A 26,175-nucleotide genomic window follows, 5' to 3' on the forward strand; every position below is an offset into this window, starting at 1 on the left:
GGTGGAAGCAGGCATATTCATGGAGCCTCAAACAATAAAATGTTTCTAAGGTGGATGTCTGTCACCTGAGGAATGATGCCTGAGGTTGTGCTCTGGTTTACACACACACACACACACACACACACACACTGTAAGCCACATACACTCCACACACCCACCCACCTAGCAAGCCTGTTGTTCTCCTCTGAGATGGAGGATCACTACACACAGCAAGGAGACTCGCCATTTTCTCCTTCCTCTGTGGATCTTAGGGCTGGCAAAATGGAAGACTGCGTCCTTGAACTTCCCAGGCGTGTCTCCTCTCCCTGCTCCTTCCATCTGCTTTCTTCTGGAGCTCGGCTTCCTTAAGTGATCACAGACCCAGAGGCCGGCGCACCATCTGGGCCCGCGCTGAAAGACTCGCTCACTGAATGGGTTTTAATTGCAGCTGGCATTTCAGAGTCAGACACCCAGGCTGCCATCTGGCAGGCAGCGATGTGGTTTGCAAAGCCGGCAGCTAACACCCACGGCTCAGAAGTCCAGGTGGGACCAGTCCACTGGCTGGCCACATGACCTCCCACCCAGAACAAAGAAGCAAGTCCCACTCCTACCCAATATGGTGGTCATCCAGCAAATGCAAAAATGCCTCCTCACTGAGTTTTCATTTTTAAAACAATGTGTTTGACTCCACTTCCCCATGTAATTAGAGTATTTTGCCATGGGCGAGTAGAGCATGTGGCTTCAGGTGACAGTGCCCTGTGGTCCCTAGACACTGGTACTAGGCAGCTATTACTCAGCTTACTGGGGAACCATGGAGGCTGCAAGAAGGTATCCATTCACCTTCTTGCACAACTGTTTTGCAGTCATGGTACTTTATTAATGGGGCCAGGGAGACAGTAACAGTTCAGTCAGCAAAGGGTTTGTTTTGCAAAGCATGGGGACCTGAGTTCAACCCTAAATTCCATGTAAAAATGCAGAACACAATGGCACACTTATGATCCCAGTGCTGGGAGGCAATAACAGGAAGACGCCTGGGGCTTACTGGCAGCCAGCAGAGTCTACCGGGGGACCCGCAGCCAGAAGAGTCTACCGGGGACCCACGGCCGGCAGAGTCTACTGGTGGACCCGCAGTCAGCAGAGCCTACCGGGCGACCCGCGGCCGGCAGAGCCTATCGGGGGACCCACAGCCAGCAAAGCCTAGCAGAGCCTACCGGGTGACCCGAGGCTGGCAGAGCCTACCGGGCGACCCACGGCTGACAGAGCCTACCCGGGGACCTGTCGGTCCATGAGAGACCCTGTCTCAAAAGGGGGGGCGGGAATGGTGTTATTTCAGAATGTAGCCTGGGGTTATCTTCTGCTCCCAACATACACACATGAACATGTATGTACACATACAAAATGCTTTGTTAACAGCTTCCTAGGATGACAGAGCTAATGCTCTGAAATCTATTTGAAACGCTAGTGCCTTATGTTTCCTGCTTTGTAAGTTAAAACAATCTCAACAAATAGTGCAAGATTCGAGGGTCCCTAAAAATGAGTGGCCCAGCCCACTGGGTGGTTCTTCTTCCCTGTTGCTCTGAAAAGAAAACCATTTTAACAGCAGTTTCTGTTCTTGTCATCAGAGAGTAAGGACTTAAAGACGCTGAACTATACGGTTAACGAGGGAAACCCTAGCTACAGTGGGTGCTGATCCCACCTGCCTTGTACTGGTAAAAATCATCCAAGTCTGGCATGGTGTGGCTCATGCTTGTAATCCCAACCTGAGAGGCTGAAGGAGGAGGATTGCTGTGAATTTGAAAACAGCCTGAGCTATAAAATTACAGGCTAGCCTGGGCTATAAAGCGAGACTCTATTTCAAAAAAAATTTTTTTAAAGGAGAGAGAGACAGAGAGAGAAGGGTAGCAGGGGGAAGAACATAGAAGATGGGAGGGGAAAGGAAAATTGGAGGGGGGCATTGAAGGGAGAAAAAGGATGAAAAAGGAAGGAAGGAAGGAAGACAAAGAAAAAGAATAAACAAGAAGAAAGAGGGAAAGAGAGATAAAGAAAGAAAAGATGAGCAAGTCAGATCCCACAGTGAGCTGGCCATGGTGTGGGGCAGAAACACGCTCACAGAGTGGGTGCAGGCCTGTGCTCCTTCAGGAAAGTGGACAGTATCTATGAAAACAGCAAATGCAAATCGCTTCTCACCTGGCACTTTCACTTCGAGGCACGTGTTCCCTTCCCTGCGGGCTTCCCTGCAGCAGCAGCATCTACAAGGCCCACCCAAGCCATACAACAGAATGGACCATGGACTGAAAGCAGGAGACAGCTCTGTCTTTGTAAGTGGCACCGCCCAAGCTACTGCACTCAGAAAAGAAGCGAGATGCGGAGAGGGGTTCGGAGTGGACACCTGGGCTGGACAGTTTCTGCTGCCCTGGGGATGTTCTCTCCACCCCCACTTCCTGCCTCTCAGCCGCAGAGGGCTGCTCTTCTTTCACAAGTTGGGTATCCTCAAGCTTTCTGAGAGTTTGATCAATGGGGAGACCCAGCAACTTCACCCAGAGACAGGGCAAGTTCTTTTGGACCATCCTTGCCTGGCCCAGTTACTGGGCAATGTTCGCCAGCTGGAGGTCACATGATACGTTAGGGTTGTCCACTGTTCATAGGATTGGCTTTGGGCAAAATCAGAGTTACGAAATACAAGAAGACTAAGAGAAAAGAAGAAAGCCCCAGCAGAAGTGGAAAAAAAAAGCGGAAGCCCAGGTCTTATCCATCTAAAGAGAACAATTCATTATTTGTCTGTGAAAAGATTTGTATAAACTCTACAATGTCCAAGGTAAAGGAGGATAAATAAGCCACTTGTAGACCACTTTCCTGTGGCTCCAGCTCAAACTCACTACGATGCAGGCTACTGTAAATGGGCTGGGGTGGAGGGGCAGTCGCTTCTGCATGGGCACCCAAGCTTATGCGACTGCTTTTACCAGAGAATTTGGCCGGGAGGGTTTCAGCAACTTTCATTAATAGCTCAAGAGTTTAATAGTTGCTACAGCTCTTTCAAGAAAAGCACATAAACACAAATTTACATTCACCAAGCAAGTAAATTTAGGGATTAAGGAGTAATTATCTGTATTTCAGAAGGATTAATCTGAGGGGGAAAAAAACAGCTGTCCCTGAAGATTTCTAAAAAATATATTCGACAGGACATTTTAAGGAAGCCATTTATAGAATAAAACAAACTAGATGAATGGAAAAGTGATCATTTTCTTTTTAAGTCCCAAACATCAAATAACTGAACTGAAATTCATTTCCTTCCTTCCTCGTTTAGCAAACCAAGCAACTCCAAAACCTCCCTAGTACAGTTTCCTGGCTTTCTCTCGGTTTGGGAAATGAGGGGTTTTAGATTATCTCGGGGGTTGAGCAGAACTGTCTTTTTCTCTCTCCCTCCTCTGTCTTCCTCCTCTCCCTCTTTTCCTTTTTCCTCTCTCTCTCTTTCTCCTCTCTCTCCTTGTAGGGTTACATGTTCCCAAATCAGGACACCATAATGAGAGAAAATATTAAACATTTAAAACAACTCGAAAGGGGGATGGTTCCCAAGGTATGACATTCAGTGCTGACCTCTGACCTGTATACAAACACACACACACACACAGAGAGAGAGAGAGAGAGAGAGAGAGAGAGAGAGAGAGAGAGAGAGAGAGAGAGAATTAAAAATAAAAAAATAAATAAAATGACTCTTAGTAGTGCAGCTTGTTACATAGGTGTCTGGGATTTGAACTCATGCCCTCCTCCTTGCCCACAGCACTCTTCTCTACCAGACTAAATCCCAAGCCTCACAGTGGGATTCTAAGAAAAGAGACTGGTCTTTGGTCATCACCTCACTTTCTTTAGAAGACGATTACAGTCGACGGCACAGTGAATGAAGCCCAGCACTCTGAGGACAACGATTTGAGAACTGCTCTAGCTTCCTTTAGATTGCTGGGATCAAACATTGACTAAAAGCAACTTGGGAAGCATTTATTTCATCTTATACTTCCAGGTCACGGTCCATCGCTGCAGGAAGTCGGGGATAGAACTCCAAGCAGGAGTGTGCAGGCAGGCCAGTTTGCTATTCTACGCAGCATCAATTCCGACGGGAGAACTCACTCACATCAGAAACCAATGAGGATGCTATGTGCTATTTCGCACACACTCATGCTTATCTTGCTTCTTCACACAGCCCAGGACCACCAGCCTAGGGATTATGTCATCCACAGTGGCCTGGGGCCTCCAGCATCGATTAATAGCAAGACAATCTGCCAGGAGCATGCCCACAGACCAACCTGATCTAGGTAGTTACTCAAGCAGGCTTTCATCTCAGATGGGTCTAGTCTGTGTCAAGAACACAAAGTTAACTAGACCAAGGGTGATTTTTAGGCTCTCTCTGCCTTGGACTTCCTGTAGGGCCATGGGCAACATCCATTCAGTCTCTTGCAACCTCTGTTTTCTGAGTAATGACAAAGGTACCTTACAGGGTTAGGATGGAGAACACACAAGAAGAATGTTTGAAAATGCTCTAAGCATGACTCAGTCCTCTCTTTGGATAAGTAATACACCATACAATAGTCCCTCCATGAGGAAAATTATAGGAAAAAAATGGCAAGCGGGGGCTGGAGAGATGACTCCGCGATTAAGATCACTTGCTGTTCTTGAAGAGGACCCAGGTTTGATCCTAGCATCTGCAAGGTGGTTCATAATCATTGTAACCCCAGTTCCAGAGGATCTGATGCCTTTTGCTGACCTTCTCTGACCTCCACAGGCACAAGCATGCGCATGCTACACTTACATACATACAGGCGCATCAAGCAATAATTTTAGAAAACAGTGACAAGATAATGAAGACCGTGGTCAGTCTGCCCCTGTGCGTTCATGGGAGGCAGCAGATTTAGGGCCCTGACAAATGTTTCTGGAAGTCTGAGTGGACAGACAAGCACGCATTACTATGTGCTCTTACTGCTGTACTTCAAAGCATTCAACGGGGAAAACAGAATCACAAATTATATTCTTCCCAGGTGCAACGGAGAGATGTGGCCGGGGTGGATTTCAGATGAATCTCCTTCAGCTGGCCATCACCACAGGAGGAGCTGAGACGGGAGACCTAGCAACAGCCTAGAGAACCTTGCTATTATAGATGGTAGCAGGGTAGAGAGAGTGTCTGGGCTTGGAGAGGAGGCTTTGAGCTTAGAGGGGAGGAGTGGCTGAGTTTAAAAGGGAGGAGTCTCTGAGGTTAGAGGGGAGAGGTCTCTGAGGTTAGCAGATTAATGAAGGTTTTAGACCAAATATAAAGTCGTAATTTAGGAAACTAATCCTATAGTCCCACTTGTCTAGGGGCTGCTACATGCTAGGAGTTTGGCAGCATAGGGAAAGTTCTAGCTAAGATATAAGGCATGTCTAATCTCTTCTACCAGGGGCAACCTCTGTCCTCTAATAATAAGTATTTTCAAGGATGTTTAAACAACCCTTGTAGAACCAAAGCAAGTGCTCTGTGTGGTACACAGGCTGTGACACAGCAACTTTAGGCACACTAGGCCCTGCGTACAATTCCTAGACGTGTTTGTCTGTTTGTTAAGATTGTTCATTACCAGCAGGAACCGACAGTGTAAGAGCCACGATCCCGTGTGAGACACTCTACTGGCTTCTTGCACACTTATCAGGTGAGAACTGATCCGCTTGGTAACATGCTAATTGGAGCGTTGATATGCAAACACGACAAGGAGAAAATGCACCTTAAAACTGTGACTCTCAGATACTGAGATGAAATTATATTGTGTTCAGTTTTCTTAAAGACACACTTTGATTCGTAGCCAGTAAGAGAATTGGAAAGGAATGTGGGCAACATTATGTAGCACATCCTTGGGTATCCAGGTAAGAGGTGCTCCGCTCAGCCAGATAGATAGAAAGCAATTCCTTACTCTCTCCTCAAGCAATTTCCGTGCATGAAGGCTAATTGAATAACATTGCCTTCTAATTTGCTCTGAAGAGGAGTTCAGCAAGCAGGAAACACAAGCAGGCTAAAGTATAAAAGGCTCCGAACCAGACTTCAGGTGCATGAGCAACTATCCACTCAACTCTCTGTCTTTTCATGAACCAAACAGGTCAGTCGTCTATGATAATCTTTAAGGTTTTGGAAAGCATTCTCAATTCAACTTCCAAGAGCTAGGAAATCTAAGTGTTTTGGCCTCAGCCCCACAGAATAGGACGCTATGAATTAGTCCTATAAGGAAAAGGGGGTTTGGGCTAGGGAGACAACTCAGTGGGTAAATTGTTGCCATGCAAATATGAGGACCCGAGTTTGACTGCTAAAACCCACATAAAAAAAGGCGAGTGTGGTGGTGCATGCTTATAATCACAACTGTAATTCCAATGCTGGGGGAGTGGAGACTGCAGACCCCCATGGCTTGCAGGCCAGCCAGCCTACTGAAGCAGTAAGCCTGGGACTCACCAAACAAAGTGAACCAGGCAAGATGGTCCCACAGATAAAAGCATTTGCTACCAGCCTGACAAGTAGAGTTCGCTTGCTGAGACCCATGTGGTGTAAGAGAGGCAACTCCCAAGGCTGTCCTCTGCCCTGCACACAGTGGATTGCACATAAGCACACATTAACTCATGCATGTGCCTAGACAAAGAGAAGGGAGCATGGAGCCCAAGTGAGTCGCCGTACGCTGTGTTCTCTTTATTTGTTGCATGAGACTCCCTCTCTATAACTTCCCCGTCCCCACCCACGGCTCACATACAAACCCGAATCACTGCAACTGAGCAGCCTCCCAAGACTAAACACAGAGTGTCATTTAGTTATCACGAGTTCAGAGGAAGGGAAATTCTGCCAAGTGACAAAGGAGGCTGTAGGCATTTCCTCCATTTTTTTTTCAGGGCCAAGGAGGAAGCTCCATTTCAGAACATTTCCTGTAAGAATCTCAAACGCACTCAGCCTCAGTATCAGTGTCTACTTGATGCCTTCTGGCCTCGGCTTGAATGATAGGTAATGATGAAGCCCAGGGCGATTGCACATAAACAGCTAGTACACCATCAATTACTGATGTCTGCTCTCCTGTTTCCCAGAGGAGGGGTGTGGTTTAGTAATTGCTCAAGTTGGCTCAGACAACCAGCTGGAAGTGTCCCGAGGAAGGGACTATTCACTGCTGGGAACTGACTATTACTTCGGCTCTGGATCTACCATCTAACATGGGCTCAATATATATATTACATTCTAGATTTTTTTTTTAACATTTATTTACTGTGTGGGTACATATACAGATGTGCATGCCGTAGTGCTATGCAACTTGTAAGAACGGTTTCTTCTTCCCTCATTCAGACGGACTCCAGGAGCAGGTGAGGCAGCAAGCACCTTTGCTCGTTGAGCCTTCGTACCCATCCCATCTTCCTGGCTGTTTTGCTTTGTTTTGTTTTGTTTGACACAGGGTCTCAGGTAGTCCAGGCTGGCCTTTGAAGACCTTGAACTTCTAATCCTCCACCTCCAGAGTGCTGGAGTCCCTGGCCTGTGTTCTACTTCGTCCAGTTTCCTGTAGTTCTGGAGAAGACTCTCAGAGCGTCATGTGTGCTGAGTATGCCTTCTCCCCACTGAGCTACACCCCCAGCCCACCCAACAAATATCAGTGGAATTGAAAGTCAAAACTGAACGTGAATCCCCTTCTTGTATACCACTTAGTCAAGCTGATCTCCCTCCTCTCCGTGCAAATCGAAGGCCAGAGATACAGCCCTCGAAGGAAACGAAAGCAACATCAATCCTCTGCGTGGCTCTGGCGAGGTATTAAAACAATGGTCATTTCTAGCCGACAAACTCTGCTTGACAGGCTGGCTTCAGAAGGCCGACTCTGAGTTCAGATCCACTTCGGCTTCTGAGATAGCACCAGGCCCCTTGGAACCTTCCCCTGTGTGGTTTCCAAGCAGAGGAAGTCAAAAGAAAAAAGAACCAAGGCTCCAGCATTGTTCAGACTTCAAGAAAAGACAACAAAGGGCAGGAAATTTGAAATGAAATCTGAGAATCTGCCCTGAAATTGGGCGATTTTGCTGGTTTTCTCACAGAGGGCCAGGATGGAAAGTGAGCAGTTGATGGTTGCCTTCCCTGGGCGTTGCTCACTGTTCTGACAGGAACGAGATTTGTAATACACCGTTTACAGGTCTCCCAGAGGGAAGCAAGTGCACCGTGCAGGAGGTTGCCCTCCAACAGCTACCCCACCCCCAGCCACCGCAAACCAAACCAAACCAAACCAAAACCTACGACGACGACAACAATCCACACTGAAGTTGCTGAGGTTGGTGTTTTAGCTCGTTTGTGCTGCGATGGTGAAGGACCCGAGGCTGGCTCATTAATTAAGCATAGACACCTTTGTGCAGGCACCTGCGTGCTCGTAACCCGCGCGGTCACATGTGTACCCGTCTGTGTGAAGGAGAGAGGACAATCCTCGGGGCTGCTCCTCAGATGACACCCCTCCCCTCTTGCTTATTTGAGACAGGGTTTCTCACTGGCCTGAAGCTCACCTATTTGGCTAGGTTGGCTGCACAGTGAGCCCCAGAAATTTGCCTGTTTCTGCCTCAGTGCCAGGATCCTGTCACACCCAGTTTCTTATTGTTGGGTGTTCTTAACATGGGTTCTGAGGATTAAACTCAGGGCCCCAGGATTGCCTGTCAAACACTTTATCCCTGAACTGAGTTATCACCCCAATCTGCTTCAGACCCCTGAAGAAGATCTTTTTAGGGAAGCTCTACTATTAACTTAACTTTGACCTTTTCACCTTGACCCTCATTCAAATAACTTGCTCACGAAACTGTTTTCCCTCAGGAAAGTGGGGGGGGGGGGGGGGGAGCTTCAGGGCTGGAGGTGACTAAGGAATGAATGTATTTGGGCAGGAAGTGTCCTACCAGCCTTAACCTAGTCAGGTTCTCTTCCAGGCCAGTCTGGCCAACTAGTTCCCAACCCTCGTGAAGCCCACTGGAAAAGCACGCACCAATAAATGCAAAAAAAAAAAAAAAAAAAAAAAAAAAAAAAAAAAAAGTTGACTATAGGAAGCCATGGCGGTGACAAGCACAGCTGCACAGCTTTGGGGTACCCCACTGCAGTGTTCTCACTTCCACAGCCCTCCCTCTTTGTGCCTTGATCCCAGCCTCTGCTCAGATATAATCTTACCAACAGGCTGCTCTTCTTTAAATTCTTGTGCATGTGTTGTACGTGTGTCCGTAAATTCTCATGCGTGCACATGCAGGCTGGGCATTGGCGTCTGGGGCCTTCCTCTCTCACCCCCCACCTAATCCCTCATATCCCGAAGCTCACTGACTTAGCTAAACTCTCGGGCCAGTAAGCCCGAAGAATCTTCCTGCGTCTGCCTCCCCAGGGCTGGGGTTACAGGCTCCTACTACCACGCCCAGTTTTGTGTAGTGGGAAGCAGGACCCAAGTTCCCAAGCTTGAGCATTTACAGGATGAGGCACGACCCCAGGCTATTCCTGATAAATCCTTCTAAATGGCAGACACCCATCACCAGCTTCACGTCCTTTCCTTAAATTTGCCCCTGACCTATGACTTGAGTCCGTTCTTCAACTTAAAAAGACTTGCTTTAGTTCCTGGCTGTTCTGGGCATCTCCAACATTGGCCTTGCTGCCCTGGCTGGCTCTTAGTCTTGTTTATCATTCTCTCAAGTCCAGTGACACCACCCTCCCATATTCCATCTTTAGGTTTCAAGAAAAAAAAAGTCATCTTCTGCCAAATCCATCTGATCTCTAAAAAAATAAAATCATATTTATAGTTGTTCAAGGAATTGGGATATGTTCACAGGGGGAAAGGAGACAATAGAGGTAGGAGGGGCGTGTTAAATCCAGATACAAGAGTGTGAATTTGTAAAAGATAAGCAGCTGAAGGTTTCAGCAGTCAGAATTAGCAGTGGAGAGGACACTGGAGTAGAAGTCAAGGAGAACGGCTTTCCTTCCTGAGCTGGCCATGAAGTGGTCAGGCCTTGGAGCCAGGCTGCAGAGAGGTCCCCAGAAAGGCTTCTGGCAAAAAGTACCTTCCTGAGGTCTTGAGCTCAAGGGCGGGATCCCAAGCAAGGCAGCAACCATCAAACTACACTTAAAATTAAGATAAGTAACACCAGGCTGGGCAGTAGCTTAGTGGTAGCTATTATTGCTCACACTTGAGGCCCTGGGTTCAAGGCCATCATTAATTTCTTTAAAAAAGAATAGGTAAATAAAATTACATACTCAGTTCTGTGTCACACTAGCCACTTGTCACACTTGATCAACAACAGAGAGATTTTCATCGGGAAAAAACCTCCCAGGGCCTGGGGAGACAGCTCACTGGGTCAAGGGTTTGCTTCGCATGAATGTGGACCAAAGTTCAATTCCCCACAATCTATGTAAAAAACAAGAAGAAGCCTAGTGTTTGATGGTCATCTCTGTGCTAGGGAGGAGATCCAGGCAGATTCCTGGCACTAACAGCCAGTGGACCTAGCCCACTGTGGCACAGTTTCAAAAAGGGAGCCAGGGAGTGGTTTAATGGTTCCTGGGTTTGAATTCTGCCCTGTCTCAAAACAAACAAGCAAGCAAATGAAAACAACAGCAACAACAAAACCCCAATAATAAACAAAGACCTCAAGAAGGGCAGAGCTGGCAGTGGGATGGAATTCTGCCCCTGGGGGAACGTGGCTTCTATTAGGTGGTTTGCTGGCTCTGGCCTTGGTGTCCCTGGTGGAGCAAATGCAAAAGACAATCAAGGACAGGGACTAGCACTCCTTGCTAAACCCATAAGCCCTGAGTGGCATGGCAAGAAGGTTCTAATAGCGAGAGAAATGGGCAGAACAAGATTTGCAACAAGTCGCAACCTGCCAGGGCTGGAGTCAGCTGGCCTAGCCTCTCCAAATGCAAATCCCTGGCCCCAAGATAAAAGACTGTTTAAAATAGGGAGGCTTGCCAAGGTATCAAGTAATTCTCCTTAAGCCCCATTTCAATGACAGAAACATAATGCAGAACCAAGGCATGGAGATTAAGTTTCCAGTCAAAGTCCACAGCAGCCTAGAGCGAGGAAATTAATATTTCAGAAAAAAAATATTGGCTTTTTTAAATGCAAGGCTTTTGGGAGGGTTTCAGCCATAGTCTGCCAAAGACTGCTGAGCTCCCAGGACAGAAGGAGAAGAGAGGTGACCAACTCACAGGGGGAAACCCCAAGGCCCCAGGGAAGCCAGTTCTCTGCAGGACGCATTGATATAAGTCAGGTCCAGTTAAAAGTAAGGCATTCCTCAGCCTGAGACTTCTCAGCCTTCCCTCCATTGCCTTTTCCCTCCTTTCCTGTGACTCCAGGAGTGGTTTTTAAAGTTAATATACAAAGCTGTGCATTTTATTATGGTTTTCTCATACAAACAGGCTACCATGCTGTGTTCCACTCCACTCCTCCCATAGCCTTCCCTGTGCGCCTTCTAAACCCCACAACTGTTCCAATCTTTTGCTTTTTTGTCCAAGTTCGTCTGAGCTGCTTACAATCCCGTTATCCCCACTGCCCTATACATAGAGGCTGAGAAGGGATACACACTCTACTCCCACATAACAATACCATGTTTTTAACCTCTGTGAGTGTGTGTGTGTGTGCACGTGCGTGCGTGTGTGTGTGTGCAGAAATAAGCATGTGGAGGTCAGGGGACAACTTCGGATGTAGGCCTTCACCTTCCACCTTGAGGGAAAGCTGCTCAAGTATGTGAGCCCCTAAGCAATCTCTCTAGCACACCAATCTATTCATACAGCCCTTCTACAAAGGTGAGTGTGTGTGTGCAAGCGCACACACGCATATGTATGGTATATGTGCATGTGTAATGCATGTGTGTATGTACGTGGGTATCTCTGTGTGTGCATGTATGTGTGGTCTATATGTGTATGTGTGTGTATTGTGGTTTATGTGTGTTTGTATTATGGCTGTGTTTGTATCTGTGTGTATGTATATGTGTGTGTGAGCTGGTATATATATATATATATATATATATATATATATATATATATATATATATATAGCATGTGTGTGTGTTGTTATGATGTATATGTGTGTTTTGTGGTGTGCATATATACATGTATATATGCATATATGTGTTTGTATGTGTCTATGTGGTATATATGTGTGTTTGTGTGTGTGCTGTATGAGTGTGTGTGAGTGTATAGTGTGTATATGTGATGTATGTGAGTGTGTGTGTTTGTGTGTGCTGTATGAGTGTGTGTGAGTGTGTGTAGTGTGTATATGTGATGTATGTGAGTGTGTGTGTGTGTTGCATACTAACAAGTCCCAGTGATCCTCCAGTCTCTGCTTTTTACAGCCCTGGGGTTACAAACACATGCAGTCACCACCACCCAGCCTTTTGACAGTGAGTTAGAGATTTGAACTCAAGTCTTTAAGCCTACAAGCAAGCACACTTACTCACTGAATCACTAAGCCATCTCCCTTGTCTGACAATACTGTTTTTAGAGCCTTTCACAGATGACAACTAAGATCCTACATTATAAAAGCAGCCTGGCTGGACATTCATTCCTCTGACAAAGCAGGATAGTTAGAATATATATTCAACCATGATACTGTTAGCCTTAGATGACCAGACAGAAGTGGTCAAAGAATTCAATCTGTCCCTCTCATGCCCCCTTAGGATCCAAGGAAAGTGAGATGTGAAAAGATCCCAGTAGCCAATGGTTACATATCATTTTCAAAGAATGTTTAATGGGTGGGAGAGATGGCTCAGTCAGTAAAGCCCTTGTCATACAGCCATGGTGATCCTGAGTTCGATCCCCAGCACCCACCAACTTAAATAAGCACAGCATTCCGTGCCTGTAATTCCAGCACTGGGAGGCAAAGACAGGAGACTCTTGGGGGCTGGTAGGCCAGCTGGCTTCGCCTAATGGAACCAGCAGGCCCAGGGTCAGTGCAAGACTCTACCCTGATTCTGCCTCCCCCAGATCTCCCAGGTAGGCATCAAGAGCAGGAAATGTTGGCCTCCCCTTCACTCTACAGCTAAAGATCACTTTCTGATTCTGGAATCCTCGCCCTCCAGAAAGCTGAGGTTGCAAATGTTTGCCTTCCCTCCCCATTGGAGCCTCACTAGGCAAGCAACCCAGGGCTTCACACATGGTAGACAACTGAGCTACACCCCATCTCCGAGGAAGTCGCCATTCTGCAGATGTCTCCAAAATAAAAGAATCTTTACTCTTGCACAGCTCTGCTCTGAAGTCTTCCTGTTCGTCTTTGCTACAGTGGGAGCGGCTGAACCCAGGAAATGGCGTTCCTCTACTGTGGGCACTGCCGAAATATCTTGCCGTTCCTGGGCACCTACTTATTTGTACACTCACTGGGTTTGGCTGAATCGGTGTTTTTAATCCTGGCTTCCACATCAGAAGCATCTAGGGATTTTTTTTTTTTTTTGAGATTGAGATGAAGCCAAGGCCTTACTCAGGCCAGTGAGCCAGAACGTACGGGTTGACTCAGGCAGCGGGATTACTTTAAAACTTCTCAGATGATTTGGATGTACAGCCAGGGTTGGACATGAAACACAGTTCAACAAAGGACAAAGTCTTGGGGCTGGGCTGGGGGAATTGCTCGCTTGGGCACATTCTTGCTCTGCAAGCAGAGGGACTGAGTTCAACCCTCGGAACCTATACAAAGATGATGGACGGACATGGAGGTGTGGGCTTATATTCCCAGGGCTGGAGAGGCGGAAAAAGAAGGGTCCCCGGGTTTGCTCCTTAGCCAGTTTACCATACTTGGCAAGCACCAGGCCAGTGAAAGGGCCTGCGTCAAAAAGAAAGTAGAAGGCATTTCTAAGGAAGAGCCTGGAAGTTGTTCTTCAGCCTGCAATGGAATGAACATACATGTGCAGGCACAACCACCCTCACACAGTGTATATCCAAATGTACACACCCACACCCACATCAGGAAGGTGGTCTGGAGATGGCTCAGCAGTTAAGAGCACTAGCTGTTCCTGCAGTGAACCCAAGTTCTAGTCCCAGCAAAAATCATCCCTAACCCCAGATCCATGGGATCCAACATCCTCTTCTGATCTCCTTGAGCTCCAGGCATGCACATGGTACACACACATGCATGTAGACACAACACTCATACACATACAATGAAAAAGATGAATCTAAAGCCAGTAACATTTAAGAATACACATGGGAGGGGGAGAGCTGCAGTCTCTACAGAGTGGTGAATTTAACAGACAGAAGTGCATCAGGGCAGGATCGTCAGCAGCTGCCCGTAAGCGCTTCTCTAAGTGTCTGGAGCACAGCACGCCGCCAGGGTACAGCACCTCCAGAGTTGTTGGCAGGTGTGGTCAGGCCCAACCCAAAGCATCTTCCTATAACTCAACCTCTGATCCTGTTTGGGGATGAGGCAGGGAAGATAAACACATGGCTCCAGGGCCGTTCATTTTCACTGTGAACATTCTTCTTCAAAGATCACTCTGGGTAAATTCTTCAGAAGGAATTCTGCCAGTTATGATCTTTGGGAAGGGCGGAACTCCTTAGCCAGTCCTCCCAGCAGGACATGAGGAGATTCATTTGAAATATTGGAATGGAGAATTTCCTGATGAAGCTGATTTTCTCTCTTTAGTTTTTGTTGTTGTTATGTTTGTTTGTTTGCTTGCTTGCTTGTTTTTTTTTTCCTTTTTATGAATGTATCTTGTTTTGATCAAACCTACCTCTCACTTTCCAACTCTTCTTAGGTTCTTTTCCTGTCCCCTTTCCACCTTATGTCCTAGTTCAGATAGGTAGGTAGGTAGGTAGATAGATAGATACATAGATAGATGATAGACAGATAGATAGATAGATAGATAGATAGATAGATAGATAGATAGATACATACATACATACATACATACATACATACATACATACATAGATACATAGATTCATAGATAGATACATAGATAGATACATAGATTGACGGACAGACGGATGGATGGATGGATGGATGGATGGATGGATGGATGGATGGATGGAGACAGTTAGTTGTCTGAACACATATGGATGTTGGGCTCTGCACTATAGCTTCAGCAACCTACCACTGGTCTCACCCGTGAAGAAAGCAACTTCATCACCCCCCCACCCTCCCACTCCGCAGTCACCAGCTGCCTCTAGCTTCTCAACAGATGTTCATCCCCATAAGTCCCTTCCCGTCCAAGAGTAATGAACTTCTAAAATGTGTCTTAGGTTGGTGAGATGACTCAGTGGATCAAGGGAGTTGTCTCTAAGTCTGATGACCTGAGTTCAAGCACCAGGAAGAATCCTCATGACAAAAGAAGAGAATAAAACTAACATCCAAAAGTTTTCCATTTGTCTTCTGCCCTACGCATGCATGTGTACACACATATACCAGCCACACACATAAATGAGTAAATTAAATACAAATAATTTTGAAAATTAGAAAGTGTCTTGAGGTCTGAGGATGCGGTCCAGCTGGTAGAGCACTTGCCTTCCACATACAAAGCTTTGAGTTTGATCCCCAGCTTCCCATAAACTGGTCCTGACAGGGTAAGTCTGTAATCCCAGCAGCCAGGAGGCAGAGGCAGGAGGAACAGTTGTTCAAAGTCATTCTTGCCTACCTGGAGAGTTCAAGGCTGGCTTAAACTTCTTGGGACCTTGTAGTAGTTTGAATGAGAAAGGGCCAAACTGTTTAGGACAGATTAAGAGGTGTGGCCTTGTTGGAGAAGGTATGTTGGGGCTGAATGAGGCCTACTCCCCTCTCTCTGTCTGGTGGTTGCTGTCTCAGGATGTAAGCGCTCAGTAACTGCTCCAGAATCACACCTGCCTGCCTGTTGCCGTGTTCCCCATCATGATGGTCATGGACTCTACCAGCTTCCTATTAGTCAACAGAAAATGGCTTCTCAGTTCAGAGCTGACAGCGGTGTATAAATTTGTCATTCAGAAAAAAGCACGTGGTTACACAGATACAACGCAAACAGGATGCATCCTAAGCCACTCTCTCCCTGCTACGGAATTCCCTTCCCTAGCCTTTGTGCACGATCTCTATCCCAACCTGAAGAAGGGCCATTTCTGAAATGCTCAAATTTAGCGTTGTTGTTGTTACAGTGACTTCTTCCTTAATACAAGAATCAGTATGTACATGACAGTTTTTAAGGATTATATAAAAAGGATTATTCCGGAAGACTTAAAAATATGCAATATTTTTAAAGGAAGTACATAAAACGTAACAGTGAAATCCCTAAGAATTTGAGGAAAACTTTGCCAATTCTACCATAAATCCATTAATCCAGTCATTACTTCAGGAAGCCCAACCCTAATGGAAAACCTGCAGCAGGAAGGAGGATCACAAGGCCCCTCCAGCTCACTCAAACCGCAGGAACCTTGCCCTGCTGAGGACTGGTGGCATAGGAGAGAATGAAGCCACTGTCCCCAGAGCTCGCTTAATTCATGCTTTGACAAAAATTAAATAAAATATCATGACTCAACTTCTCCTTTTTCAGAGTAACACTTCTGCAAAGCAATCTGTGGAAAATTGGGACTGCCTATTAGCTTGGTCACCTCGCAGGTCACGCAGGTCATGTATACTGTCTGCTAGCCAAGGTCATTCTTCTTTGAAAAGGGATTCACTTTATTATTTTTTATTATTATGTACGTGTGTGTTTAAGTACCCAGGGAGGCCAGAAGAGGCCAAGGAACCCCCCAGAGCTATAGTTACCAGTGGTTGTTAGCCACCGGACTTGGTACTGGGAACTGAATTCAGGTCCTTGAGAGCAGCCAGTGCTCTTAACCAGTGAGCCATCTCCCCAGCCCTTCAGGTCATTCTTTATCCCATGTCCTTTGGAAATGCTGTAGCTGTACAGAGGCTGTGCTACCCCTCAAACTCAATCTTGTTTTCTATCCCAGCAATCTGACAACACCCTGGGTGTCTTTCTTACTCCCGCTCTGCCTCTGAAACACCTTCATTCTTCTTCACGTCTTTATTTGGAGATTCACAGTTATGCAGCTATACGAGAAGCCATACAATTGCCTTCTAGGTCGACAGGGTGAGGACCTGCTCTTCTTACAAAGAGATGCTTGTGTTCACTGATGTGTTGGGCACCTGAAGCTCTGGGAAATGGGGGAGCCACAGAACGACAGCAAGTAGCTGTCTGTTATATGTTCTCATTTACTTGTTTGGTTATTTATCTAGCTGCCTGTTTTCATTTTTTTTTTTTTTTTTTTTTTTTTTTTTGGTTTTTCGAGACAGGGTTTCCCTGTAGTTTCTAGAGCCTGTCCTGGAGCTAGCTCTTGTAGACCAGGCTGGCCTCGAACTCAGAGATCCGCCTGCCTCTGCCTCCCGAGTGCTGGGATTAAAGGCGTGCGCCACCACCGCCTGGCTTCATTTTTTTTTTTTTTTTTAGTTATTTATTTTGGTATTTTGAGGCAGGGCTCCTGTAACTGAGGCTGACCAGATATTTGAACTTGAACTCTTGACCCTCCTTCCCTCCGCATCTCAAGTTCTGGGATTCTAGGATTGTCCCATCATTGCCCAGCATTTTATAAATGGCAACATGTGTCTCCTGGGAATAGTGATACAGCCTCAAGAGGACAGACTGTGAGAGCCTAAGTACATTTTAAGTTTTAATTACTGTGCCTTAGAGATCCAGGAGACAAAAATGCCTCTGAGCTGCAAGCCCCTTGCCCCAAGGACAGACAGTTCCTGAAATGCTGGAGGCTACAGTTTATAGGAGGTAACAAGCCATGTGTTTTCACTCCCCTAAACAAGTTTGCTTGATCCATCTGCACCAGAAGTGCTTGGTCACATGTGAGAGGGAGGTTCACAGGCAGGAAATACATCAGGATGTAGGCTTGCCCCTGATTGGGCCTCATGGGAAATACTTAAGCCCCTGCAAATTGTGACTTGGAGCCATTTGCCTGGTAAACTGTGCATGGACTTGGCCAGCGTCCATGCATAAGGCCAGTATTTAAAGTTTGCTTCAAATATGGCTTTAAATCATGGTACTGGTAGTATTCTCAACCAGTGGGATTAGCAAGACCACAGTGGTGCCCAGAAGAGAGGCTGCCCCCATAAGCAAAAGAGAGAGAGAAAAAAGACATATTGTACAGTCTGAACTCCACTAGGTGGGGGTACAGGGGCAAAAGACTTCAAAGAAGTGTGACCTGAAAGAAGAAATTCTCCATCATTCTAACATTCAAAGTGAGAACTAAGCTTCTGGTATTAGTCCCCATCCCCAACCTCAACCGCAGTTTAGCTATTAGCATGTGAAAATATGATGGGGTAGAGATATCCTTGTGTGTGTCTGTGAATTGGTTTGTGCACATCAGTACAGTGCCCAAGGAGGCCAGATCCAGTGGGTATCAGATCCTCTTGAGCTGGAGTTATACACGGTTGTGAGCTGCCCTAACGTGCGTACTGAAGACTGAACGCAGATCCTCTGCAAGAGCAGCGTCTGCTCCTAGCTTGCTGAGCCAGCTCTCCAGCCCTAGGACCACAGATTTCTATCGCAGACTTATGTAGAAAGTAAGCAGTGAAAGAATAAAGTACAAAGGATAGAAAGACGAAAAGACAAATTCGCAATACGTTACAGCGTTTCAGTGGATGGATGGTCCTATTACAGCTTAGGTGGATGGGCACATCTTTCTGGGCCTCCATTTCCACATCTGTAAAATGGGATGGAGAATTATACCCCCTCAGAGGGCAGTTTCGAGATTGGAAATGGCAAGCAAGCGTACGCAGTTTTCAATTAACGAAGTGTTGTATTTGTGTTAAAAATTAAGGATAGAACATAACAGCCAGGCATGGGCAATAGTTTGTCTTCAGACCTATGAGACTGCAATCCCAAGCCTAACTGCTGTTCTTTGCCCATTTCACTGAGAATAAAGAAATTCAAGCTGAGTTTGTGCCCTGCTTTCTGGGCGCTGGTTTCCCCACCACGAAAGAGGTGGGGAAAGAGCCGCTTTAGCAACCTTTGCGTGTGTGGTACTGGGAGTTGAAGTTCAGGCCTCCCAGAAGGCAGGCGTTCCATTACTGAGCCGTATTCCCATGCCCCACGATGGCTGTGTTTCTAATATTCATCATTTCATTTTAATGCTCATTTTAAATATTTGTTTTAATATTCATTTCTACCTATTCAAACAGCGAAAGACATTTGACGTGCTCCTAGATTATACAGAACAAAGAGGAGCAGAGGCAATGAGATGACCCGTCTTGACAGTCAACTTGGTTACATTTAGAGTTGTCAGGGAAACACAACTCAGTGCGTCTATGAGGGTGTGTCCAGAGAGATTTACCTGAAGAGAGGAGACCCACCCTGAATGTGAAAAGCCCCACCTCACTGGGTCCTTCAACTGAATGATAAGGGGGAGGCAAGCAAACACCAGCAGGCATCTCTCTCTGCTTCCTGCCCGTGGGTGCTGTGAGACCAGCTGCCTCAGGTTTCCGCTCCATATGCTTCCACCATCATAATCGACCGTAAACCCAAACTGTGTGTCAAAACAAGCCTCCCTTCCCTGAGTTGCTTCTGTCTCAGGTACTGCAGCAATGAGAAGGACAACCAACAGTGTGGTGACATTTACTAGACTGGCCCTGCTGTGTCCCTGGTTACTCCAATGGAGTGCACACCGACCTCCCGGAACACAGCCTACGCTCTGCTTGGAACCCTCTAATCTCCCCATTTCCTTCTGACTCTAGGACCCTGCCATTCAGAGAGCACAAGAACCAAGTACTCGACACCCTGGTGACATCATAGTGAAGATTTACTGGAAGCCACACTGTCAATGACACTCCCCCAAGCTTCCGAGGGCAGGCAGAACCAGTCATAATCAACTAGCCTTCTATCAGAGGTTGCTTATTGTTTCTCATCTCCCTTCCAGAACTTTTAAAAAATGAACACCTGAAGAAATATTTGGAGAAGAACAGGGCTGTTTTGATTGGCAAGGCATGACTCACATAGACACTGGATACCCAGGCCAGTTGTTTTTTATGTACAAGGAGTTGCAGGGGAAGATGACCCAGTCAGTAAAGTGTCATTACGTAAGCAAGAGGACCTGAGTTCAAGTCACAGCAGCCAAACGAAAAGGCTGGGCATGGTGGTGATTCCTTAAAATCCCGTCTCTGGGAGGATAGAGACATGAGGATCCCTGGGGCTTGCCTACCAGCACGTCTAACCTAATTAATTGATGAGCTCCAAGTTCAGAGAGCTATTCTGTTAGTAATATAATAATAATAATAATAATAATAATAATATAGAAAGAGACACTCAGGATTAACCTCTAATCTTCACACACACACACACACACACGCAACACATACATATTTACACCAAGAGAAAAGAAAGAGGTGGTGGGGGGCGTTGTTATTACACATTGGCAGAGATAAAACCAATGGACTCGGTCCTGGGAGCTGAAGCTATGGCTCTGATTCAAGAAGTTAAGGGTAAACTGTTAAGAAACTGGATGCCATCAACTCAACTGTCACATGGGTGGCCCTGCTTATCTGAACGGGTCACAAAGCCAAGTCACGTGCTGGTGGGATAGGGGAAGGGTGGCGCAGTGAGAGAGAGATAAGAGAGGACAGGGAGAGGAAGTAGAACGTGCTGTATGCATTATGGAATTGTCAAATAGCACAATTAATCACCATTAAAAAGAAACTGGGTATGCTTCTGTGCCCTGGAGACTCTCCAGGCATCTCATTAATAAGTGGGTGAGAGGTGACACTCTAGGTTTGTGATAATGCCCAGTAATGTCCTGAACAGTGTAAGTGATCAGATGATGGCCACAACACTCGCCAACACCATCATTAAGATCTTAGAAGATGAACATGGGCAGTTTTAAAAGCTAACCAATGGTGTGTCAAATTAAGAGTCTTATCTCGCAACCATTTCTGAAAAGTGTCGGGCTATTAGGGCTAAGGTTATTAACTTTTCTTTCATTTCTTCTGACTCTGCAGAGTGGGTAAATGCTCAGGCAGCCACTGCACGCCTGCTGATGGGCCTGAATATGACATGTCCCCCACAGCTTACGTCTGAATACTGCATCTCCAGATGGTGGCACTGTCTGGGGATGTTGTGAACTCTTCCAGACCAAACCCACCCTAGCAGAATAAGTCACATGGGCTTAGCCTTGCAAGCAGCAGCTGCCTCTGGCTCTAGCTTGAGCTGTCTGCTCCCTTGTCCTTTTGTTCAGATGTGAACAAGTCCTGCTAGAGGCTCCTTGCCAGAGTGGCCATGACCTCTGCACCATGCCTTCCTGATTACATTGTCCCAAACCAAAGAATCTATTTACCTTCAAGTTGCTTCTGCCTGGTATTGTTGTCACAATGGTGAGAAAATCTACCTCGCACAAAGCCCGAGGGATGTTTTGATGTCAGTAGCTACTTCATACTTTCCTCAGAGAGGGAGCATCACAGGGATGATCCAGTGTATGAACTGGGTGGTGCTCTGCCTGCAGGTGGAGCAGGAAACACACAGCTCATGGTGCCCAGGCTACACGTGCTCTGGCGCTGCCTCATGGAGCCGAGAACACCATGGTGGAGGAGAGGATTACAGGCTTTCCAGAATGGCCTCCCAGCATGTTTCTGTTGAGCATCCATACAACAAGGCCTCATAGTCAATGGTTACAAATGTGTCATTTATTCTAACAGGGCTTTCACAGAAAGGGTCACCTTCGTGACAAGGACACTTGGACTATTCTCAAGCAGGAAGAAGAGTCATCCAACTCTCTCTGCTTCCTCCACAGTCTCTCATCCCTTCTCCAACAGTCCTGGTGTGGCAGAGGACAACATACAATTCATACGAAGGAAGGTAGCAGGGGCCAGTACTTGTACTAAGCAATATGGCTATTGACTTTCTGAGTTCTGTGAGCTTCTAGAATCACACTGTCTGAAGTGACGGACAAAAGAATAAACACATCAAAGACAAATGCAATGTACAAAAGAACAACAGGCCTTGTAACCTCTTCCCAGTACGCCACCCCCAGATGCACAGAATAAAAAACTGGAGGTTGAGCAAATCTGTACTGTAGACAGCAACAGAGTGGATCGTGTAAGACTTCCTACAAGCCCAGCATTTTATGAAGCGTGCCTGTAGCTATAGGTAGCAAAGCTCTGGCTGTAATGTTTAATAGCAAGAAGGCAAGTATTCTAGGCTTGTAAGCCTGTTCCTTTACCTTTAAAAGCCAGGAATTGAGAGCAGCAAGGAACACAGCATGCACATAAACATGTATAGTGAGAACATGTGCTAAGGAGATGGGGAGAGGAAGACATCAACAGCCATTCCCTTGGAGAGTTTTCAGTCTAATACCAATGTGAGAAGGCACACACAATAGGTGGCTAAGTGACCATGTGAATGAGCTTGCAAGAGAGGCAGCGAGCAAGAGAAAGATGGGGATTTAAATGAGCTCCCTGGAGTTAAAGATGTAGCCTTGGTGCTGGAGCAATGGTTCAATGGTTAAGAGCATTTGATCCTGCAGAGGATCTGGGCTGGATTTCTAGTACAACATGGTGGCTCACAACCATTAGCGACTTCCATGGATAACCCAGGCAGATATGTAAGACTCCGGCCAGGCAGGCTAGTATACTTGGCAAGATCCAGGCCCATCAAAGTGGCCTACTCAAGTCCACTGAGATGTATAAATTTTGGGTCTGGCTAATCTCCCTGAGTAATGCTTTATATATGAAAGTTCTTTACAATAAAGTTTTAATTATTTAAAAAATAGTTGATAGTATCTAAGAAATGACAGCCCAAGTTGTCCGGTTGTTCTCTAGTATGCCCAGGCATGCACACACACACATACCATAGTCACATCCCCCACTCTCCACATGTACCCTCACACATACCATGAATATACACACAAATGCATATCCTCATAGATACCATAAACACACACTGAAAAATAATTAATTAGTTAATGAATTAAGTAGGAGTGATGGCATAAAGTATGCAATAGCAGAATGGGAGATGAGAGACCCGGTCTGATCCAGGCCTGTCCTCACAAAGTGCATCTGCAAAGCTCTGGCTACTGTATGCATCAGCATCAATGCAACAGGAATCAGCATGAGATGCAGAAGGCAGTGGAAATGTTTTATTCTTTTTTTTTCTTCATGCCAAATACAGTTCAGATGGCAAAGGTTTTTAAACAAAAAAAGTGAGAAAGCGATTGGGAAGGTGAGCAACTTAACCCTGAGAACTGTTTATTGTTACAGTATTACTTAGGGGCATTAATCACCAACAGGAACTGAGAATTCTCAAAGATGAAAGTAGCCAGGGTTTAAAGGCTGCCATAGGATTGAGTACCATACAGAAGCAAGTCAGAGGGTGCACATTCAGAGTACCTTAAAGTCAATGTCCAGCATGTTGGAAAAGGGCTAATGAGTCCTTCCTGAGCTTCAACAACTGAGTTCTTCGAAACAGAAGAGGAAGATTGGAAAAGGGTGGGGGGTGAGCTGATGAGAGGGCTCAGGGGGTGAAGGCGCTTGCCACCAAGTCTGAGGACCTGAGTTTGGCCCCTGGGGCCCACACAGTGGAAGCAGAGAACTCTTTCATGAGTGGTACCCCGACTGCCACATGCTCTCCATGACATGCCTCTTCCCTCCCTCACCATGTGTAAGCAAAATAAATAAATGTGTAAAGAGAAAATGTTTATTATATAAATAATGCAAATAGATAACTTCAAAAGTAACAACACTGAGAGACTGAGAACGAACTCCCCAAATAACTGTCATTAATTTGTTAATTTGTTGGGCACACACAAACTTGGCACCGGGCAGGAAGGACATTTTAAGGGATGCCATGTCACAAAGAACGCAGCATGTGTTGGGGCAGCTGGCCCAATCCCTGCGTTCAGGGGCGTGGCTGCCCCAGGGGAGTAGGATACCCTTAAAAAGGATCGGGGCGCCGGAAGGAGCCCTGTTTTCTATCCCCCGCGTTACCTTCTGCTTCGCTGGACCCTTGGTTCTGTAAGTTCCCTTATTTCCCCTTTTATTAAAACTGATTTATTATAAAAGGACTATTTTGGTTATTTCCAAACTCCTCCGACCGCCGGTACAAGCATGGATTAAAGCCTACGTATGTCAAGGGAGACTCTGATGATGTCACACGACTACTGGTGTGTATTCCATAGAGAATCAGACCTTGAGTGAGATGGGCATTTATTTGGTGGCTAAAAGCCCAGGGAGTCTGCAGTAAAGCAAACTGCCTCCGTTGACTGGCAGCTGGCCAGGGCACAGTCCCCTGCCAGGTGTAGTATGTCGGGTACAAGCTTAGTGAAAGATGTTGGTTACAATGGGGACAGCTCCCCTAAGAATCCTCCTCTTCCTGCATGACGGGTCCAGCCTGTGGGGACCCACTGGAAATCACAGCAGACAAGTAGACCTTCTTTGTAAATGCCCTTTGGGGATCTTGACAAATAAAATCTCTGAGGCTGTAGGTGATTTTCAGGGATGCCAATCTGATGGACCACAAGGAACAGTGAGTACCAGAAAATCTTTAGTTGCCACCAGCAATAAGAAACAGACACCTACTATGTTCAATTCTGAAGCACTGGGACTCAAGATTTGGGCTCTTGCGACATGAACTCACGGGAGGAGGCTGCTGAAGGATGCAGAACAAGCAAGGCCACAGCTAGAGGAAGCAGAGACAGGACAGCAGACAGGGTGGCACCCTGCACTCCAGAAACAAAAAGCAGGTAGTTAAGAATGGCTCTGTGTATGATGATCATGAGTTTTCCTAACAATGGTTTCAATAAAAGATAAGAGTGCCCAGCACGAGCTAAGAGCGCTGTGCTCAATCTAGAACTACATAGCTGCAGGGATTCCAGAGTGTCTGTCATCAAAGGTTGTGCCTTGCTTTTCCTTTTTATGTAATTTTGCAAAACAGAAGCTATCAAATGACCATTTCCTCTGATTATTATATAGGTTCTAAGGAATAAAATATGAACACAATGCGTGGTCATGTGAGAGTCACTGAGTGTCCTAAACTTGGAGGTGAGAGATGGCTATGTGGAGAAAGCACTTGCCTCAAAAACGTGAGGACCCAAGTTGTACATCAGCATGTGTAGAACGCTGGGCACAGTGGCATGCAAGTGGGTTTCTCTTGTTATTTCTTCATTTTTGAACATTTGCTCGTATTTTTTTATCACATTGACCCCAACTGTTCTCCTTAACTCCTCCCACATCTACCCCTCGTCCCCATCCCCCAACTCCATGTTCTCTTTTTAACAAAATTATTTTCATAATTGTGTTGTCAATAGACATCTGGGTGTGGGGCCATCCATTGGCATGTAACTGAACTACCATGAGCCATGAGCCACACCCTTAAAAATGACCCTCTCTATCCTCAGAAGCCATTAGATGGCACACATTTCTAATACAACGCTGGGGAGGTAGGGACTGGTGGATGCCTGACACTCACTGGCCAATCAGGATAGTGAGAGACCCTGTCTCAAAAACACAAGATGATGGTCTCTGGAGAGTGAAAGCCAAGGCTGCCCCTGCCTTCACATCCACTGTGCACCTACGCACAGATTCTCTCTTCCCTCCCCCCCCCCTCACACACACACACCAAAATACCCATACCCAGGGCCTAACAAGGGTCTGCGAACTAAACAGAAATGCAATTACAGGTCTCGGCAGCTCCTCCCTGCCTAAAACAGCAGTCTAGAAGCTGCCAGGCTAGGGCTATGTCTGTCTTCTCTAAGAGTATTTTAAGGGAAGTGATGGGCCAATCTCTGAAGGGCAACACTAATTATACCCACGCACAATTCCTTTCCTACCCAAGGCACATAAATACTCCTTGGGTCTTCTTCTTCAAGATAAAGCAAAGCCCTTCTTGATTTCTCTACCACGAGAAAAGCCTTCTTGAACATTTTACCCACTCAAGGGAAGATCAGAGGCAAACACTGTAATAGACCAAACAGAAATGACATTGCCGCCAAACCAACTAAGGTTGCCTTGAGTCAGATATGAGTTCCGGTTGAAGCAAACCTACTATTTCTGGAGTCTGCCACTCACACACCTGCAGCAGGGAATTCTTAACTACAGTAATACATTTTTAAATGACAATAATAGTGAGTTAAAAACTCCAGGGAAACGGTGGGTCTGACCTGTAATGGTTTTCGTAGTTTCCTGTTTGGATTAGATCAGGATTTAATAAAAGTTTTCTGCGTCAAACTTGGTAAATTTCTCCATGAGCATAAAGAATTACATGTTTCACGTAGCTCCGTGGGTAAGG

General features: G+C 46.2%; 1 protein-coding gene across 2 annotated transcripts in view; it reads right to left on the reverse strand.

The window, feature by feature from the left end:
* The window catches only part of Tgfbr2 (transforming growth factor beta receptor 2), an 88,522-nt gene that overhangs the window by 50,439 nt on the left and 11,908 nt on the right, over window positions 1-26,175 (reverse strand). Inside the window, exon 2 of one of the 2 annotated variants that reach the window (XM_038323932.1) lies at window positions 18,536-18,610. The exons of the other annotated variant lie outside the window; for it this stretch is intronic. Within the exon in view, the coding sequence (XP_038179860.1) occupies window positions 18,536-18,610 (75 nt within the window). The remainder of the gene's footprint in view (window positions 1-18,535; window positions 18,611-26,175) is intronic. 2 annotated transcript variants of the gene reach the window in all.

This window comes from Arvicola amphibius, chromosome 3, assembly GCF_903992535.2.
Source record: "Arvicola amphibius chromosome 3, mArvAmp1.2, whole genome shotgun sequence".
Taxonomy (NCBI): Eukaryota; Metazoa; Chordata; class Mammalia; order Rodentia; family Cricetidae; genus Arvicola; species Arvicola amphibius.